This window comes from Phyllostomus discolor, chromosome 14 (genome assembly GCF_004126475.2).
Source record: "Phyllostomus discolor isolate MPI-MPIP mPhyDis1 chromosome 14, mPhyDis1.pri.v3, whole genome shotgun sequence".
Lineage (NCBI taxonomy): Eukaryota > Metazoa > Chordata > Mammalia > Chiroptera > Phyllostomidae > Phyllostomus > Phyllostomus discolor.
The window spans coordinates 38,247,371-38,268,464 of NC_040916.2; the positions used below are offsets into that span (position 1 = coordinate 38,247,371).

At 38.6% G+C, this 21,094-nt stretch overlaps 1 protein-coding gene across 1 annotated transcript in view; it reads right to left on the reverse strand.

The window, feature by feature from the left end:
• The window catches only part of SLC16A1 (solute carrier family 16 member 1), a 41,465-nt gene that overhangs the window by 13,249 nt on the left and 7,122 nt on the right, over positions 1-21,094 (reverse strand). The window contains exon 2 of the mRNA XM_028502768.2: positions 3,482-3,742. Coding sequence (XP_028358569.1) covers positions 3,482-3,698 — 217 coding nt within the window. The 5' untranslated portion in view covers positions 3,699-3,742. The remainder of the gene's footprint in view (positions 1-3,481; positions 3,743-21,094) is intronic.

A 21,094-nucleotide genomic window follows, 5' to 3' on the forward strand; every position in this document is an offset into this window, starting at 1 on the left:
CCTGTATTTTAAAAGCACTTACGTTCTTTTAAAAAGTACTTAATTTAATTCACAAAGCAGGCCTATGTTCAAAATTTAAAAGAAAGGTACATACAGAAGAAAAAAATGTCTTCCCACACCTGTTCCCAGTCACCCAAACGATCTCAAAGACAACCAGGTCACCCGTTCTCTGTGCAATGAAATGATGCATTTAATTCGGTTATGACTTCAACTACTTATTTGTTTCATGAGTTTATGTTATTGTCTCAACAGGATTATACACGTAAACTTCCCAAAGGCAAGGCTCAAGACTGAGTGTTCTCTATCACAACACCTAATCTAGTACGGAATATGTAGGTAGTGCCTCATAAAAACTGGTTGTGCCCTGGCGACTCAGAGTGTTGCCCCAATACGCCACGGTTGCAGGTTTGATCCCCCACCAGGGCACATACAAGAAGCAACCAATGAATGCATAAATAAGTGGAACAAATAATTGATGTTTCTCTTCCTTTCTTCTCTTTCTAATAAATAAAAATTAGAAACAAAGCAAAACAAAAATTGGTTGAATCTGCTACCAGGTTAGAAGCGTAAGGCCCAGGTTAACAGTTGAAATGGAGAATATTTATACTGGTTATTAAAGAATTACATGAAAATGATCTGAGGTACTAAACTGCTACCAAGAATAAAGATTACCAGAAGTGAAAACTTGCCTAAATAAGCAACGTAGGAAAGTGTCAATCCCAGTAAACAAATACATTTGGCTTTAGATCTCTGCTAACTAAGCAACTGTACATTTTAAGTAGTATGGTAGGTTTTGACTTTTACACGTTCAATTGTGGTCTGGTGTTCCAAGGTGAAACGAACAGTAATTAGAATGATGTTATTCACAGACTTCCAGTCAAAATGGCACAGGTACACATGCTTCACCCCCTTGCACAACCATAAGAAGGATCACCATCTCAAAACAAAAAACACCTAGAACTGTCAGAAAATTGAACTGTATGGAGGATTGACAATTAAGGTTTTAAAGAAGTCAAATTCACCCAAATGGGTAGGAGGGGTAGAGGCGGAGAGCCAGGATGGAGAGGACGTGGCGTGGCGGCAGCAGCGGGCAGAATGGGCAGTCCCACAGTCACTGTGGAGGATAAAGCCAGGAGGGGAACCTTGGGAGACAGTGATCCCTGCCCCAGGCCAGACTGCGCAGCCTAGGGTTCCAGCACCAGGAGAATGAGGCCTCACAACTTCTGGCTATGAAAACCAGTGGGGGTTGGGGCTACAGTAGAAACTGCCAGTCTCTCAGGAGATTCCGTCTAAAGGGCCCGCATAGTCCTAGAACTAACACAGATTCATGCACCCTGGGAACCACCACTGGAGAAGCAGCCAGAGGAACACCAGTAGCATACAGGAAGGGAGGCAGTGACTGGAAACAGGGCAAGTGCTGAGCAAGCCTCCGCGGCCAGACAGCAGCATTGTCCCCTCTCTGACCCCTCCCCCACATACAAAGTCACAAAGTGGTGAAGCACGTTGCCCCACCTCAGCAAATACCTAAAAATTCTGCCTCACACAACTTAACAGGTGCACTGACAAGAGTCAAAGCAGCTCTACCTAATACACAGAAACAAACACAGAGAGGCAACCAAATTGAGAAGACAAAGAAATATGGCCGAAACAAAACAACAGAACAAAACCCCAGAGAAAGAACTGAACAAAACAGAGGTAGCCAACCAATCAAATGCAGAGTACAAAACACTGGTGATAAGTATGCTCAGAGAACTCAAAGAGTACAGGAAAAGCATAAGGGAAGAAATGAAGGCTGCCATAAGTAAAATAAAGAAAAATGTACAGGTAAACAACAGGGAAGGGAAGGAATCCGGGGTTCAAATACATGAACTGGAACATAAGGAAGAAATAAACAGTCAACCAGAACAGAATGAAGGAACAAGAATTCAAAAACCTAGAAGAAAGTAAGATGACTCTGGGACATCTCCCAAAGTGCCAATATCCGAATCATAAGAATGCCAGAAGGAGAAGAGGAAGAGTAAGAAGTTGAAAACTTATTTGAAAAAATAATGAAAGAAAACTTCCCTAATTTGGCAAAGGAAATAGGCATACCAGTCCAGGAAGAACACAGAGTCCCCAACAAGTTGGACCCAAAGAGGACCCAGCAGGACACATCATAATTAAAATGCCAAAGGTTAAAGATAAAGAATCTTAAAAGTGGGAAGAGAAAAGGAAACAGTTACCTACAAAGGAGTGCCCATTAGATTTAGCAGCTGATTTCTCTAAAGAAACCTTACAGGCAAGAAGGGGCTGGAAAGAACTATTCCAAGTCATGAAAGGCAAGGACCTACATCCAAGATGACTCTATCCAGCAAAGCTATCATTTAGAATGGAAGGACAGATAAAGTGTTTCCCAGATAAGGCCAAGTTAAGGGAGTTCATCATCACCAAGCCCTTATTATATGAAATGTTAAAGGTACTTAATATCTAAGGAAAAGAAGATGATCAAAATTATGAACAGTAAAATGACAACAAAGTCACAACTATGAACAACTGAGTCTAAACAAAAACTAAGCAAACTAGAAAAGGATGTGGAGATCCTTTGGAGGGTTTATCAGTGGGGTGGGGGAGGCAGGAGAATGGGGGAAAAGGTACAGGGAGTAAGAAGCATAATTGGTAGGTAAAAAATAGACTGGGAAAAGTGAAGAATAGTATAGGAAATGGAGAAGCCAAAGACCTTAAATGTACAACCCATGGACATGAACTAAGGGGAGGATTGCTGGAGGGAAGGGGGGGCTACCAGGCGGAAGGAGGCAAAGGGGTTAAAATTGGGACAGCTGCAATAGCATAATCAGTAAAATATACTTTTAAAAAAAGGAAATAAAGAGCTAGAGCAGGGGTCAGAAACTTTTTTTCTGTAAAGGGCTAGAGAATAAATATTTTAGACTTGGGGGAAAAAATAAAATGATGTTATTAAGTCAGCACTAACTCTCCACATTTCCTTCTTATATCAAGGCAGAAGGGGGAAAATGATAAAACTTAAGTTTAAGATACAGATGAAATGATTTTAAGACCAATAATATCACAAGGAACAAGGGGGAGATTTTTTTCATTTCTTTAACTGTAACACCATGAAAAGTTTTTTTTATCTAAGACTGCATTAGCTATTCAGGATGACCTGATTTACTTTAATTCTCCAACATCAATTTTAAAAAATTTTCATGTTTACATCTCAAGAGTCTGGCAGAGAACAATAAGAAAAATCAGTTGTGCATGTGTAATTTTTCTGAGAGCTTTTTAAAGCTCAGTGATAGTGAAATCAAATCACAATTTCTCATTTCGGTTTCAGGCAACTATAGTGGAACAAACAGAGCAAAAGTTGTCATTGCTAACAGTAATGAAAAATGTGACTCTAAACATAAAGCTTCAAGAAACGACACATCAAAACATCTGAATGAGACACAGAATGATCATTAAAAATGCAGGCCTCAGTGGTACTTACCTCCAGCATACATGACAGCCAACATGATGGAGGATATCCATGACACTTCACTGCTGGTGGCATTGAATATTCCTTCAATTTCTTTGAAAAACACAGTAATAGACTTGGGGAATGCATAAGAGAAGCCGATGGAAATGAAAGCTCCAAATACCACTGCCCACCCCCAGCCTCCATCTGGGGGGGTGTATCCAACTGGACCTCCAACTGCTGGTGGCATTTTAAGGGTAGATGAATTCCAAAATGCAGTTCAAATCCAAGTATCTGAAGGATAGAAAATTAAAATAGTATGTCAGCAATAAAGCACTCCCACCTAGCACTGCCGACAACAAACAATCCACCCACTACACCAAGCTCTCAAGTCACTGAATTGTTCTTCAATGTTCCCTGACCAAAAGACATTATCTTCTAAGGATACTATCACAAAAAGTCTTAGTGCCATGGTACTGCCCACAGTTTTTAGTAGCTTAAAGGAAGACAGCTCCTCACTTTGTAAGAAACCATAGCTAAAATAGATCCTTTTCAATAAATGTAGCCTTTACATTTCAAATAAGCCTACTTGTCTAAGTTAGTAACTCCTCAAATTATTCAATTTGACACTTTGAGGAATTAACTGAATGCCTCCTTTAACTTATCTGCTTGCAAAATTCACTTAGCACATATCCTACAAAAGTTCCGCAGTTCAATATAGGTTTTGTAAGTTTTTCCCTTTGCCAAAATGTATTCTTCAGTACTTTCCTTTTATCTTTTCTTATATGCTGACTTAAAGTATCAGGAAGTAGGTACCTGACTTAGTAGATATGTAACAATTTGCAAAATAGATCATTTTGAACACAAACATTTCATTTAATGGGTTGGAAGACTATGTCAAAAGATGGTAGTTTTGAATAAAAGATTATCCCTTTTTTTGAAGCCACCTAGTAATGAATAGCATGTTTAGAAAATGAAACTTCCTGTTAGATTATGAATAAGGAGAAGATGGCAGTGTTTGGTGATCGGTCTACCTGTTTGCTCACATAGGTCTCCTTTAAGTTATTCCAAGCCAGCATCCACCCTATATTATTATAACTCATCCTACAGTGGTATGTTAGCATGTTCATTTCAAATGATCTCCATGCAGCTTATATTACAGGTCACAGATGACAAGCTCACTCTTGGCTACAACATTCTTCAGTCCAAAACACAATCCCGGCTCCATAGTGTAGTACTTGTGTAGTAGTCAGCTCCTAACCACTGTTCCTTCCAACCCATCTGAACACTTCAAACAATTTAGTGCAATGGACGTTGTAGTAAGGAAAGAATCTGTAGGGGAAGTTTCCCTAAAAACAAGGATATAGCTTTACCACTTCTACTCAACATTGTGGTCGAGGTTCTAGCCAGTGTTTGCAGGCAAGGAAAAGAAATAAAAGGCATAAAGACTAGAAAGGAAGAACTGAAGTTGTCTTTATTTACAGATGATATAATTGTCCATGTAGGCAATGCTAAGTAATATACAAAAAAGGTACAGAACTAAAAATGAACTTAACTAGGTCTCATCCTATAATATCAATAAAATCAACTTTCTATAAACCAGTAACAATTGGTATTTTAAATTAAAAAAAATACCATTTATAACAGCATTAAGCAATGGAATGGGGGTAAATCTGACAGATGATGTATAAGGTATCTACACTGAAAACCATAAAATATTACCAATAAGTTTATTCATATTTAAATATATTTTATTGATAATGCTATTGCAGTTGTTCCATTCCTTCCCTTTATTCCCCTCTGCCTGGCAACCCCCCTCCCACCCACACCCCACCCCTTAGTTCAGGTCCATGGGTCATACATATAAGTTATTTGGCTTCTCCATTTCCTATATTATTCTTAACCTCCCACTGTCTACTTGTACCTACCAATTATGCTGCTTATTCCCTGTACCTTTTCCCCCATACCCCCCCCCCGCCCACTGATAACCCTCCGTGTGATCTCCATATCTGTGATTCTGTTCCTGTTCTAGTTGTTTTCTTAGTTTTCTTTTTTATTTTTATTTTTAGGCTCAGTTGTTGATAGTTGTGACTTTGTCATCATTTTACTGTTCATAATTTTGATCATCTTCTTTTCCTTAGATATTAAGTACCTTTAACATTTCGTATAATAAGGGCTTGGTGATGATGAACTCCCTTAACTTGGCCTTATCTGGGAAACACTTTATCTGTCCTTCCATTCTAAATGATAGCTGTGCTGGATAGAGTCATCTTGGATGTAGGTCCTTGCCTTTCATGACTTCAAATACTTCTTTCCAGCCCCTTCTTGCCTGTAAGGTTTCTTTAGAGAAATCAGCTGCTAAATCTAATGGGCACTCCTTTGTAGGTAACTGTTTCCTTTTCTCTTCCTGCTTTTAAGATTCTCACCTTATCTTTGATTTTGGGTAATGTAATTATGATGTGCCTTGGTGTGTTCCTCCTTGGGACTCTCTGAGCTTCCTGGACTTTCTGGAAGTCTATTTCCTTTGCCAGATTGGAGAAGTTCTCCTTCATTATTTTTTCAAATAAGTTTTCAATTTCTTGCACTTCCTCTTCTCCTTCTGGCATTCCTATGATTCGAATGTTGGAACATTTAAAGTTGCCCTGGAGATTCCTCAGCCTCTCATTTTTTTGAATTCTTGTTTTCTTCATTCTGTTCTGGTTGAGTGTTTATTTCTTCCTTCTGCTCCAAATCATTGACGTGAGTCCTGGTTTCCTTCCCTTCACTGTTGGTTCCCTGTACATTTCCCTTCATTTCACTTTTCATAGCCTTCACTTTTTCCTACATTTTGTGACCATATTCAACCATTTCTATGAGCATCCTGAATACCAGCATTTTGAACTCTGTACTGATAGGCTGGCTATCTCTTCGTCACTTAGAGTATTTCTTCTGGAGCTTTGATCTGTTCTTTCATTAGGGCCATATATTTTTGGTCTCAGCTTCCCTATTACATTGTAACGAGTGGAGCCTTAGGTATATGCCAGGGTGGGGCAACCCACATTGCTAAGTTGTGGTGCTGCCTGTGGGGGAGGGGTCCAAGAGGGAACAATGCCATTTGCTCAGCTCTTGGCCAGCTTTCAGTCACTTCCCCTGCTACCTCAAGTAAACTGGGCACTTCTGGTGCTGATTCCCAGGTGGGTGGTTTTATTTATGTTCTTGGACCCTGTGGGTCTCTTCAATGAACTCTCCTGTGAGGCTGGAAGTTTCTCCCACTGCTGCAACTCCCATAGGTGTTTTCAGTCAGAGGTTTTGAGGCTTCATTTCCCCACACTGGAACCCTGGGTTGCAAGTTCTGTCTTGCTCCCCAGTTATCTGCATGCAAACGTGAGGCCGCCCAGTCCACCAGCCACTGCCTTGCTGTGTGTCCTCTCTGTCCCTTCTACCAGTCTGAGTGAATGTTTCTTCTTTAACTCCTTGGTTTTCAGACTTCCATACAGTTCAATTTTCTGGCAGTTCTGGTTATTTTTGTTTGTTTGTTTTAAATTTGTTGTTATCCTTCTTTTCGTTTTGTGAGGAGGCAAAGTGTATCTACCTATACCTCCATCTTGTCTGGAAGTCCAATATTAATATTACCAAGAAATTTAAAAATTAAATAGATACCCATCCTCATGGTTTAAAAGACTCAATATTTAAATTAGGCAAAGATTTCTGAAGGCACACAGAAGCACTTTTACCAAAAGTTTACAAATTGTGCTCTGGCTGGGTGGCTAAGTTGGTTGGAGCATTATCCCATACACCAAAAGGCTGTGGGTTTATAGGAGGTAATGGATTGATACTTCTCTTACACTGATGTTCTCTCTCTGTCTTCCCCCTCCTCCTTCTCTAAAATGAATAAATATATCCTTGAGTGAGGATTTAAAAATAAATTTATAAATTGGATTTCAAGCTACAGATTGGGAGAAAGTATGTATAAAACATATATCCAACAAAACACATATCAATAACATAAAAGAACTTTTGTGGCTCAACAGCTGAAAGACTAACAACCCAATTAAAAAATGGGCAAGAGATCTGAACAGATACTTAACCAAAGATTCACAGGTGGTAAGCATATAAAAAGTCCTCAAAATTATTAGTCATTTGTGAAATGCAAATTGAAATCATAATGAGATACCATACACATTTACTAGAATGATTGAAATTAAGAGCGATAACACCAAGAGTTGGTGAGCATGTAAAGCAAATGGAACTCTCATATTGCTAGTGGTAAAGCAAAATGGTACAGCCAGGTTGGAAAATATTTTGGCAGTTCCTTATAAATTTATATGCATGTTTAACATATGACCCAGTCAATACATTACTAGGCATTTATTATCCAAAAGCTAGGAAAACATATACCTTCAAAGATTTAAATGAGAATTCTCTACTAGCTTTATTCCTATTAGCCCAAAGCTGAAAACAAATGAAATATCCACCGAGTGAATTGATAAACAAATCATGGTATAGGCATACAATGGAACACTACTCAGCAATAAAAAGGAGCTATTCGTGCACGCAAGAACATGGATGAATTGCAAAAGCATTACAGTAAGCCCTAGCCAGGCGGTTCAACTGGTTGAAGCATTGTCCTGTGCACCAAAAAATTGCATGTTCAATCACCAGTCAGGGCATGTATGGGAGGCAACCAATAGATGTTTCCCCCTCCCTCCCTCCCATTCTTCCTCCCTCTTCCTCTGTTTCTAAAATCAATAAACATAACCTTGGGTGAGAATTTTTTTTAAAAGCATTATGTTAAATGTAAAAAGCTAGATGTAACACTATATTCTATAGGGTTACATTTATATGAAGTTCTAGAAAAGGCAAAATTCTAGTAACACAAAACAGACCAGGACTTGGGGAGAGGGAGCTAACTGCAAAGGGGCATTAGGGAACCCTTTTGGTGATATAAATGCTCTGTTATGATTGTGGAAGTAGTTACTCATCAGCCTGTATATTTCAAATTGGTGATTTTTACAGTTACGTAAATCATACCTCAAATAAGCTGATTAAAAACAAAAATGGTGCAAGGGCAGTAACAAGGGATAAAATCTCTTCAGTGGCCCAGGGAGACAATAGAGAAGCAAAAGGAGATGGCAGGCAGATTTCTTCATCATGGCTCTCTGGGTGGTTAAAAGAAAGCAGAAGAAAAGAAAGAAGGTGAAGAAGAGGACAGAAAACTCTCCCAAAAACTCACATCTACACTCCTGTGTGAGCTTATGCTTGGACGGCTATGTCTGGAAAACCTCTGTTCTTCCAAGGATATATATTATGTTTGATTTTACTAGCAAGGATTTTTCACAGGGAAAAAACCCTGCCAAATACAAACTAACAATCTAAAATTTCAAAACACATCAAGAATCAATTACTGTATTTTGCCATGTATAATGTGCACTTTTTAGCCCAAATTTTGAGGGAAAAATAAAGGTGTGCATTATACACGAGTAGTACTTAAAATGTCTTGTATCTATTCTTGTGTTTTGTAATTATTTGTTACATAAAATTTTCTGTACCATACAAAATGTTCAAAATAAATGTTGAAATTCCTTTATAATACAAAAAACAAGTATCCAAATATAAATAAGAATGAATTAAAAAATTAAAACAAGTTTTTCCCCCCTGAAAGTTTGGGCCAAAAACATGGGTGCACCTTATAAATGGAAGCACATTATACACGGCAAAATACAGTAAGTAACCATAAGTGAAGTAAAGCCAATCCAACATGGCTGGATTAGACACTCAAGAACTACAGACATTAGATATGGACACTTAAAATGGCTAAAAGCATGAAGTAAGACATTAAAAACAGTACAAAAATTAATTCGACTAAATGATTTAAAACAAAATTTCTAGAAAAATATACTCAATAAAATTAATAATAGGTTAATCAGCAACTGAACACAGCTGGAAGGGGACAGTGAACCTGCAGGATACATTTGAAGAAAAAAGTCAGAATTCATTGGAGAGGTCGATTATAAAGCGATGAGAAAAAGGTTTGAAAACATCGAGTTTAGAGAGTGGGAGGATCCAGCATACATCTAATGGGACTTTGGAAAAAGAGAATGGAAAGGCAATTTTTTCAAGGGTTAATGGCTCAAGATATAGACTTGATGAAAAACATTAATGTACAGTATGAAGAAACCCAACAAGATAAAGAGAAAAATCTTATAAAACAACTACTAAGAAAATATAGATTACATAAATAATCACAGTGACAAAACAGAATTCTCATCAATCTTGAAAAAACTCAGCCACCGTGTCTTCATATATTGGTTCTTCCCCGTTCCCTCTTTCCACTCTTCTGAGACTCCAACAGGATGTGGGCGAGACTTTCCCATGGTATCTATCTACTCCTTCTCTTCTGTGTTTTCCATCCTTTTGTTCCTCTGTTCTAAGAATTCAAGGCCTAGGACATAATCTTTCCCCAGAGGAGATTTTCATTCACCTAGGGCTATGAAAACCCAAAATCTCTTTAAGAACATCATTCCAAGGGTCAAGATGTTTTCGAGGTCACAGTTCGTGTGCGGACCAGCTTGTCCCGGACCAGTTTGTCCCCTATTCACCCTTTGTCCCACGGCACAGCCCTTTAGAATCCTAGCCCAGAAGAACAGGGTGTCATCAGAGCTCTCTCTCGAGGCCCTTGACTGTTAACATTTGCCCTTTGGCCCCATGAAGCTTTCCAAAGCACTACTCAGGCCATTGGAAGCAGCTCCTCCTTCTATAACCAGAAAGTCCTGGATTCCAGTGTCATACCACTATTGCCACAATTAGAGAACAAGCAAAGTAAGAAACTGCCAAAATCAGACAATCATCCAAATCAGGAAGTCACCATAATTAGAGGCTGTTAATGTCTGCTGATAGCTCTAAAGCTCTAAAACCACATTTGCCCCTTATGAAGGCACCATCAAAATGGGTCCCACATGTCCTGTGTGTCTCAAGATCTCAAAGCCAGTGCTTAGACATGGAGACATCTATTCTACTTCTGCCTTACAAATGTCACACAAATGCATTTGACTAGAACTCAAATCAAATCCAGAAATATAGTTGCAAGGGAACCTGGGAAATGTAGTTTTTATCTTTTTTTTTCTTTGTAGTTTGTAGCTTTAAAGCCTGGGCAATACAGCAGAGTACACTAGAAAAGAGGCTGTAATAGATGCCGAACCCTATTTCCAAAATCCACAGACGCATGCAGTATACCATTTATATAAATTTTTCAATCATGCAGAACAGTATTATTGTTTATAGACATATACTTAAGTAATACAGTCATGGTTGCTTTGCTTAATAATGGATACACATTCTGAGAAATGCATCCTTAGGTGATATCGTGCCAAGATCACAGTGCACTTACGCAAAAAGAGATGGTACAGCCTACTACACACCTGGGCTGTACTGAATAGCCTACTGCCTAGGCTACAAAACTGCACCACGTTACTGTATTCAATACTATAGGCAATTTAACACAATGGTATTTTTCTATGAACGCATACCTAAACATAGGAAAGGTACATTAAAAATATGGTATGAAAGACAGTGGTACACCCGTATGGGGCATTTATTATGAATGGAACCTGCAGAACTAGAAGCTGCTTTGAGTGAGTGTGAGTCAAAGGGGAGTAAATGCGAAGACTTAGAACATTACCACACATAATTGTAGACTTCTTTTTTTCAGAGGGGGAAGGGAGGGATAAAGAGAGGGAGACATACATCAATGTGAGCAAGAAACATCAGTTGGCTGCCTCCCGTGTGCGCTCTGACTGGAGAACAAATGTGCAACCAAGGCACGTGCCCTGCCCAGGAATGGCACTGTAGACCTTATGCTCTGTGGGACAATGCCCAGCCAAATGCAGACTTTATAAACACTGCACACGTAGGTTATACTATATTTATTAAAATTTTTCCTTTTTTCAATAAATTGACCTTACCTTACTATAATTTTTTCCTTTATAAATTTTAATTTTTTAAACTTTTTCACATAACAGTTTAAAACACATTGTACAACTGTACAAAAGTATTTTCTTTATATCCTTATTCTATAACCTTTCCTATTGTTAAAATTTTTATTTTTTACTTTCTAAACTTTGTTAAAAAAAAAAGACACCCATTTGTCTAGGTCTACCTGGGGCAGGATCATCACTATCACTGTCTTCCACCTCCAGATCTTATCCCACTGGAAGGTCTTCAGGGACAATAACACACCCACGGAGCTGCTGGCTCAGATGACAGTGCCTTCTGGAATACTCCTGAAGGACCTGCCTGAGGCTCTTCTTGAGCAGGTGTCACTCTTTTCAGAAATCTATCCATGGTGTTTTGCTTGGTTTTTAATCATAGATTTACTTATAAGCAGATAATATACCCTGTATATTCCTCTCTATTAATGAAAAGCTTTCAGTATTGGGTCTTGTTTTCAAACTTTTTTTAATTTTTAAAGATTTTATTTATTTATTTTTAGAGAGAAGGGAAGGGAAGGAGAAACAGAGGGAGAGAAACATCAATATGTGGTTGCCTCTCACGTACCCCCTACTGGGGGCCTGGCCCAAAACCCAGGCATGTGCCCTGACTGGGAATCAAACCAGTGACCCTTTGGTTTGCAGGCTCGCACTCAATCCACTGAGCTACACCAGCCAGGGCTATTTCCAAACTTTTAAAAGAGCTTACTGAGGTCTACAAAAGCTTATGCTAAACCCTTCTCTGTGAATTTGCTTATGAATTTTGTTTGTTTTTCTTCTGTAGTTCTCCATTCTCTTGCCTCTTCTTCAGCTATACATTCCCGTTCCAGTTTCGATTTCCAGGAACCACCTTTAGGTCATCCTCATCCACACCAATGTTAAAGCTGTTTGCCATTTCAACAACTACCTTGTGGAATTTTGCAACCTCTTCATCCTTGGCAAATCTTTTAAGTCATAGATGAATCTCTTGAATGTCTTCTTACATATGCCATTCATACATTCCTTTGTGACATCACCCCAAGCCCAACCAAGGTGCTTGATGAAGTTAGAGATGTGATCCTTCCAGAATTACATCAGTGTAATCCTCAATTGCAGCAGTAGCTTAGGAAAAGGTCCTCCTCAGGTATAAAGGTCATAAATGCTGCTGTAAACTCCCTGATCCATGGGTTGGCCAAAGAGATGGTGTTTGGGAGAAGAAACACCACTTTGACATTGGGATGAAGATTACCAAGAGAATGGCTGGGAGCATTCTCACCAATAAAAAAAGTCTTGAAAGATATTTTAATCTCCAGCTAGTACTTCTCCATTTCTCTGGCATCATGACAATTCAGGAGGGCATCTTGGAAGAGAAGCTGTGTCACCCCCATGATTTCTTACAGCTCTTGTAGAATACTGGCAGTGTGTGCTTATTGATATGCTTGAAGGCCCTGAGGTTCTCACTGTGCCAGATAACAAAGATTTCAATTAGTGGCCTGCAACATTGCCCTCAAGCAAGACTGTCATCCAGTTTTGAAAGCTTTGAAACCTGGCATTGATTTGGCTTCCTTATGGACAAGAGTCCTTTTAGGCATCTGTTTTCACTATAGGGAGGTTTTAGCCACACTGAATATTTGTCCTGGCAAGTAATTTTCTCCCAGTATCAGCTATCTAGATTTCCCAAAAATTCCCCAGCTTCCTTCACATTAGCAGACTCACCACTCACTTTTACATTATGGAATAAATAACGATTCCTTAACTGTTTAAACCACCAGTAAAATTCAACACTGTAGTTGGGTCCAGCCTTTTTTTGAACAGCTCAAACTTTTTGCTTTGGCCATAATCGTCATAGTGCTGAGAGGAGCTACACCTCTGTGTCTGGTCTTCAATCCAGATTATTAGAAGCTTCTCCTTGTTTGGCATACGACCTTCCCGAATTTTTCTTAGTCTCACTGCCTTTGATGAAGCAGACCCTAGAACAGCTTCCATTACCTTGCTCTTCAAGATCGTATCTATGGTGGAATGGGATGGGCAATAACCATCACTTACTTTCTACCCTCATAGTCCTTAATCACTGTTAATTTCATTTCCAGGTCAATCACTCAGCTTGGCTTCTTACTGGCAACATTAGCAGTGGATTCTGTACATTTAGGGGCCATGACAAACAAAATTAACATGAGATTAAATCAAGCACAAGAGAAAATGATACAGTTAATGCAGCAAACTGGATGTATCATGCTGCTGAAGGTTTGATGCAAAACTGTTTTACAGCAAACCTGGTACACTTTTGTAAGCCTGGCAGGGCAGATCTGTTAACACCAGTACCACCAAACACATGAGTAATGTGCTGTGACCTTATGATGGCTACGGTGTCACTAGGTAATAGGGATTTTTCAGCTCCATTATAATCTTACGGGACCATAGGTCACACTGAAATGTTTCTGTGTGGCGCATGACTATATACCAACATAAGATGGCTGATGAAAGGCTGAAGCTCCTAGAGCAGCAGAGAACATATGCACTCCGTTTCCTCTTAGAAGAGGTTTACTCGGTATGAGCAGGCATTTCCAAGTTACTGCCAACCTCACCAGCACTGCAGATCGATCCTAGTCTCCTGAAGCATGATTCTCCCTTGTCAAAGAATTCCATCTGCACAGCTCGAACTGCTGGCGTGTCCTGATCTCAGGCACGTGGCCCATCCAACGATCCTTAGCTTGTTCCCTATGTGAAATAATATTCTTTTCCTTGGAACTCTAGTCTTGAATTAAGTTTTACTCCTAGTATGCACACATCATTGTATTACAAATCATTACTCAGGATTTACCTTAGGGTTCACTCTTGGGTGTTGTACATTTTATGGGTCTGGGCAAATTTATGACAACAGGAATCCACCATTATAGTATCACAAGTAGTTTCATGCCCTTAAAAATCCTTTGTGCTCCCATTGTTCATCCCTCCTTCCTCTTTAACCCCTGGCAACCCCTGGTCTTTTTACTGTCTCCATAGTTTTGCCTTTTCCAGAATGTCAAATAGTTGGAATCATACAGTATGCAGTCTTACCAGATTGACTTCTTTCACTTAGAAATAAGTTTCTTCCATGTCTTTTCCTCACTCAGTAGCTTATTTGTTTTTAGTGCTGAAGAACATTCCATAGTTTGGATGAACCACAGCTTAGGCATTCACCTACTTAAGTACATCTTGATATTAAGCCTAATAGTTACAACATATATAATTTCTGACATATTTTATGTTCTAGTCTATGTACTTTAAATGTATTTATCAAAGCTTTTGCCCTAAAGATTTAGCCCAGCCCTGGCCAGGTAGCTCAGTTGGTTAGAGTGTCATCCAAAATGCCAAGGTTGCAGGTTTGATCTCCGGCCAGGGCACATACAAGCAGCAACCAATAAATACAAAAATAAGTGGGACAAACAAATTGATGATTCTCTCTAAAAACCAATAAATAAAATTTTAAAAAATAAAGATTTAGCCCAGTTTATGGAAAAAACATATAATCTAATTGGCCAGTCCATTTTTAAAACAATCAAGCAAAACTGATTTGTCAAAGCCATACCTCATTTTCTTTTATTTTTTTAAGACTTTTTAAAATTTATTCTCAGAGAGAGATTTTATTTATTTTTTTTAGAGGTGAAGGAAGGGGCAGAAATATTAAAGTGTGAGAGACACATCAATCATTTGCCTCTTGCACACCCCCAACTGGGGGACCTGGTCTGCAACCCAGGCATGTGCCCTGACTGGGAGTTGAACTGGTGACCTTCTGGTTTGCAGGCTGGTGTTCAGTGCACTAAGCCACACCAGCCAGGGTGCCATACCTCATTTTCATTGAAATAAATGCATTGATATACATCCCTGTGATTAACTATCTATTTTCTAAATCTAATTCTAACTTAGAAAATAGAAAAGGAAAGAGGCTGTTGTCCAAATGAAATAAGGTACTGCTTTGCCTAATATTCCTGACCTCACCCTTCGCTGGATTTCTGTCATGGGTCTTTCTCCCTCTGAGACTACTGCACTCTGAAACATTCCATTCTTTGCGGGAGGAGGGGCAGGGCAGAGATTTTTTTTAGATTGGGGCACTGAACCACAGTAAGAATTAGGATAAATGAGAGCTGTAACTTTATTTTGTAGTGGAGGTAAGGGCTTTCAGATAAAGCAAAGTGGAAGAGGAGAAGCAGAAAACCTCAGGCATCGATTTTTAGGAGATGATTTTTAGTTAAGGGTACATCTGAATCTGAAAACCTGGAGAATTCCCTTCAAAATATAACCCAGTTTAAAGATTAAAGATCTCTGTCCTAGGACATTTCACTTACCTGTGATTCACTTGGATGACAACATAAGTTCAAACTCTTAACATTTTTCTGGAATGAATATACTAAAAAGCCAACAGCTCAAATCTGCTACAGAAAACAGTCTGGATTTTAAAATTATATGAAACAGAAGTGCTCCAGGCATTAATTTTATGAGTTGTTCTTTCATCTAAGTGTAAGTAAAGAGAAAAGCACTTGAAATTTTTCAATCAAAGAACCACTAAAAAGATTAATTCACTTCAGAATGTTTACACAGAGAGAAAGAGACACCCACACACAGACGGGAGAGCTATTTAACACATCAAGCTCTGACTCCATCAGCTAATACGTGCTGGACGTGATTAAGCTCTGAACTTAGCTGCCAGCTATGATTTGTCCCAGTTAGTTAAAGAAGTAACAATTTTTAGTCACTAAGACTTGCCTCATCAAGTTAATAATACCTTATTCCATAGTGTCAAAATTAGATTTAAAACTTTAAGAAGCTTTAACCACTAATTCTACTGGATTATAAAAGTGACTCAATGTATAACGCGGCTGTATTAGTTGTCAAAAAGGCTGATGCATATGAATACGGGAAAGGGTGGCAGGAGATGGTGTAGACTGGACTAAATCTTAAGTCTATTTAAGTTACATATATATGTTTTATAGTTTGACAAAAACTGTTCATATTTGTATAACCTCACTTATTAAAATAATTTTGATCAAGGATGTGACATTTTGCTATTCTTAGTTAAAAGAACTATTTCAGAACAAAATAAATAATAATTCCTGTCCTTTCAATAGTTCCCTGTAGCCCTGGCCAGGTTGCTCAGTTGGTTGTATCGTCGTCCCACACTCCAAAAGGTTGAGGGTTTGATTCCAGGTCAGGGCAAAGGCCTGGGTTGTAGGTTGGGTCCCTGGTTGGGGTGCGTACAAGAGGCAACTGCTTTGTGTTTCTCTCTCACATAGATGTTTCCTTCCCCCCTTTTCTCCCTCCCTTCTCCTCTCTCTAATAAATAAGTAAGTAAGTAAATAAATAAATAAATAAATGCAATAATAAATTATCCTCGGGTATGGGTAAAAAAAAAGGAAAAAAGAGTTCCCTGTAGGTCACCTGACAGTTTCTTCTAGTCTTAAATACCATATATATTGCTAAGAGGGTATTTTCTACCCAAACCAGGAATTTATTGAACGTTTTTCTCAACAAGAAAGTTCACAAATATAGACTGGTCAGGAGCCCTGAGCACCATGAAATAGATGAAGCCTAACACCTTAACTGTCTTCCTGTCTCCTGTGATCTAGAAAAGGGCTGCGCTGTTTCAAGTAAATGTATCCTGTGCTAAAGGACAGGTGATGAAATAAAGGGTGTTTGTTAGAGCTCAGGGCCCTTTCACCACCTAAAATAAGGCAAACGGGTGTCAGAGGTCGAGGAATAAAGAACCAATGCCCTTTAGTTCCCAGCCTTTCTGCCACCTCCGTCCACTGCAGTCTTCTGTACAGATTGTTCAAGTATGACCCTTTTCTACCTTGTGAATGAAAGCTTTCTGTACAGGATCTTCACTAAATATTAGTCAGCTACTTTTGCTTGGGTGAGCAAAACTTCAGGACCGAAATTTTCTTGAAAAGGTAGAAACACAAATGTGCCACTAAAAGCCCTGGCTGGTGTGGCTCAGTGGATTGAGCTCCAGCCTGCAAACCAAAGGGTCACTGGTTCAATTCCCAGTCAGGGCACATGCTTGGGTTGCAGGCTAGGTCCCTGGTGGGGGCCGTGTGAGAAACAACTACACATTGATGTTTCTCTCCCTTTCTTCCCTTTTGTCTAAAAATAAATAACTAAAATCTTAAAATTAAAAAAAAAAAAAAAAAAACCCACTAACATGGAGATGTGCAGACATAAAGACCCAACACCGAGAAAGATTTCCAGAGAATGAACTTTAGTGCCACCACCAAGTGACATTCATCAGAAGCACTCCCTGCTTGTTAGTGCAATGTGTTTAAGTTTTCCTATAGGGCTTCCTGGCAGTTGGTGTATCACCTCTTCTATCAGTATATCAACATAGCAACAGTGAGAGCCGCTTCTGCTGTTCCATGAACAAAGCCAGGCAAGGTATTTCAATGAATGACGTGCAGAATATTGGCTATTCACAATTTCAACTAAACTCCATTAAAAAAATACAAAATGCCCACGACATAATAGTTAAGTAAGAATCACTTTTTGTTTATATTTCTCTTGGACTGGACTTGTATTTGATGCACAATTTCAATGAATTTACACTGACTTTGTTTAATACAGTAGCCCTACAATACTGCTCGAGTGTGGCCCCAGTTTCACAAATATCAATCCTAATTTTCTTGTAGTTGTTTTGGGAATGAAGATTAAAGTTTCACAAGTAGTATAGAGAAGTGATGAAGCTATCATATTTGTAAATGATCAAACTAATATGCAAACTTAAGAGGTAGTGAATATGCATATATATGTACGTGTGTACATACGCATATATATATTTATTTTATCTCTTCTGTCAGTCTCAGCCAATGTCATGTTCAGTACTCTGAATTGTAAAAATACTTTTAATTCTTCTTGTAAGACAGTGATTTCTGGCACCTATGCATCCACATATGCATGATTTTATAACAAGGAGGTATGAGAAAGAAGTATGGCTTTGGTTTTCCTGTTGAGGGTTAGTTTTCCTGTTCTGGTATGTTCTGGTTTTCCTGTTGAGGGTTAGTTTTAATATTTCATTAATTTCTTCTCCCACACTAGTATAATTTCTTTCAAAAGTAAGTAATCTTTTTGTAGACTATAGAATAAATAACAGAATATATATTAACATGCATTTTAAATTAAAAATGAGCTTTCAAAATAGGGAAAACTTCTTACTTTTTAAGTCTAATTTGCTGAGTATAAGCATAATCAAACAAAATTCCAAAAATATATTTCTCCCTTCAGTAATTCAACTTAAAGGTTAAGATTTCATGAAAAATAATGAAATACTTATTAAAATATTCATTATAAAGACATTTCAAGAAACTAGCCTATTTTTACTTCAGCTTGCAATTAGCAAAACACGAGAACAGAATACAATGATGAGACCCAAGTTAGCATCTTTTATCCAAATCTCAAAGTAAATAAACATCTTTTAAGGAGAAACAGCATGAAAAATGTAACAGCATGAAAAAGTCTCCAGTTTAACTTTGCTACTAATAAATTAAGACTTCAAAACAAAAACAAACAAAAAAGCCCAATAGCTACTAAACACACCACCCAAGGTGAAAATAATAGTCTTATAGTAGCAGATTCATTATCTGTCCTTGTCTAGAAGTTGGAGGCTTTGTCCTTCGATGGCAGGTTCTGCTTGACACAATTCCAGGTTATATTCTGGAGTACCGGTATCTATGCTGTTTTCTACAGCAACCCAAAAATATTGCCAGCAAATCAAGATCTAAGTTGGCTGTTTCGATCTGTGAACACATGACTCGCCTTGTTACAGAGTCTGAAGAAGAAACATAGTGGCCAGATTAAAGTTACAAGTAGATGTATTGTCAGGATTGTGTTGTTTACATTTCTTTGAATGTAAATGAGTATTTGAATATAGCAGCAGGTATTTCTGCTAGAATCTACTTCACTTTAAGGATTCTGAAGCCTAACGGGAAGAATAAGTAGATTACAATTCATTAAAAGATGAAACAACAAAGAAAGCCTTTTATTTTCTTGCACAAACCTGAGTTGAACTACTTGCTCGTAGAAAAAATTTAACTCTATGCTTAGTTTCACATAAAAAATGTTTTGAGGACTAGAGACAACATAGTAATATACATTATATAAACATAATTACAAGTACTCTGCAAGAAAGTACTGACAGTTATGATAGAGAAAGTACAGGTTCCTATGGGAAAAAATACTGTGTTGTGTAGGTGTGAAAAGACCCAACTTAGTGTGGATACAAACAATGTGAGTAGGCCTTTCAGAAGAAATTCTATTTAGACCGAGACTTGAAGGATTGACATAGGAGCTAGCCAGGCCACGGAGTGATGGTGGAAAATGCATTCCAGTCATGAGTACTGAAGCTCCAGGGTGCACTGGAAAACCTGAATTTTACCAAAGCTAAAGAGGGAGAGGCAGAAGGTGGAGTAGACACTATCTGATAGTGGAAAGCCTGAAAGTTAAAGGAATTAGGGAGGGGACTAGGAAAAAAAATTTTAAGGAGGCACTCTAGTCTTGAAGCTAATCCAAAGCAGTTGATGGATTTTAAGCAGGGATGGGATTGGCATGCTCAGATTTTGCATTTTTGGAGCATCACTCTTTCTACAATGTGCAGGACCTACCTGTTGGAGGGAGGCTGTTGGAGTATTGTGAAAACACAGTGAGAGACAAGATGGACAGTATGGGAGGATGGAAGACAGAGGGGAACGGACAAGATTTGGTGATGGACCAGATGCAGGAGATAGGGGAAGCCAGGAGTTCAAGAATCTTCCACTGCTGGCCAGGTAGCTCAGTTGATTAGAGCGACATCCCAATTTGCCAAGGTTATGTATTAGATCCCAGTCATGGGACATATAAGAATCAGCCAATGAACGCATAAATAAGCAGAACAACAAATCTTTCACTCAAGTCAACAAATAAAAATAAAGAAACCTCCCAGGCTTATAGCTTGAGCAAATAGGAGTTTATTAGTTTATCATGTGGTATTTGTCTCCATTTAACCAAATGGGGTCATTAAGAAGTTATGTGACTAGCCTAGGGCTGCTCAGCTTGTAAGGCTTGGAAACAAAACTCAAATCCATTCCTGACTTCTCTGTTTTTGTTGATGTTATATTAATGGCGATGTTTTTTTCTTATTTCTTTCTGTCTAAACATTTTCCTTTATTTTTATTGTTGGCACTATTATAGGTGTCCATCAGTCCCTCCCACACCCTAAACAATTTTAACGGCAAATTTCAAGCACAACTGAGAGACACTACTGTTTCATCTATACCCCCACCTACTTCAGTCATACCTGGTACTCATTGGCTTTGGAACTTGTCAAACTCTGTATCTGTCACATTTTGACAAGAAAAAAAATGTTTCAGCACTCAGTACTTGCTCAGGACTCGTCGCATTTGCTAGAACTTATATGAGTCATGACACCAGCAGCCACTGCCCCCAGCCCTCAGCAAAGAGAAAATGCTCCATCCTTCTGCACTCCTTGGTTCCAGCACTCATCATGAGTTCTGGAGCAAATTATGGACGAGTACCGAGGTACCACTGTATCTCTAAAAGACATGACTTAAAAAAAAATCATAACCACAATACCAGTATCCCACCTTTAAAAATTAACATCACCAAATAAACAAGCAGTGTTCAAATTTTCCTAAATTGCTTTAAATGATGTTTGATGTGGGGTATAAGCAAGGTCACAGAT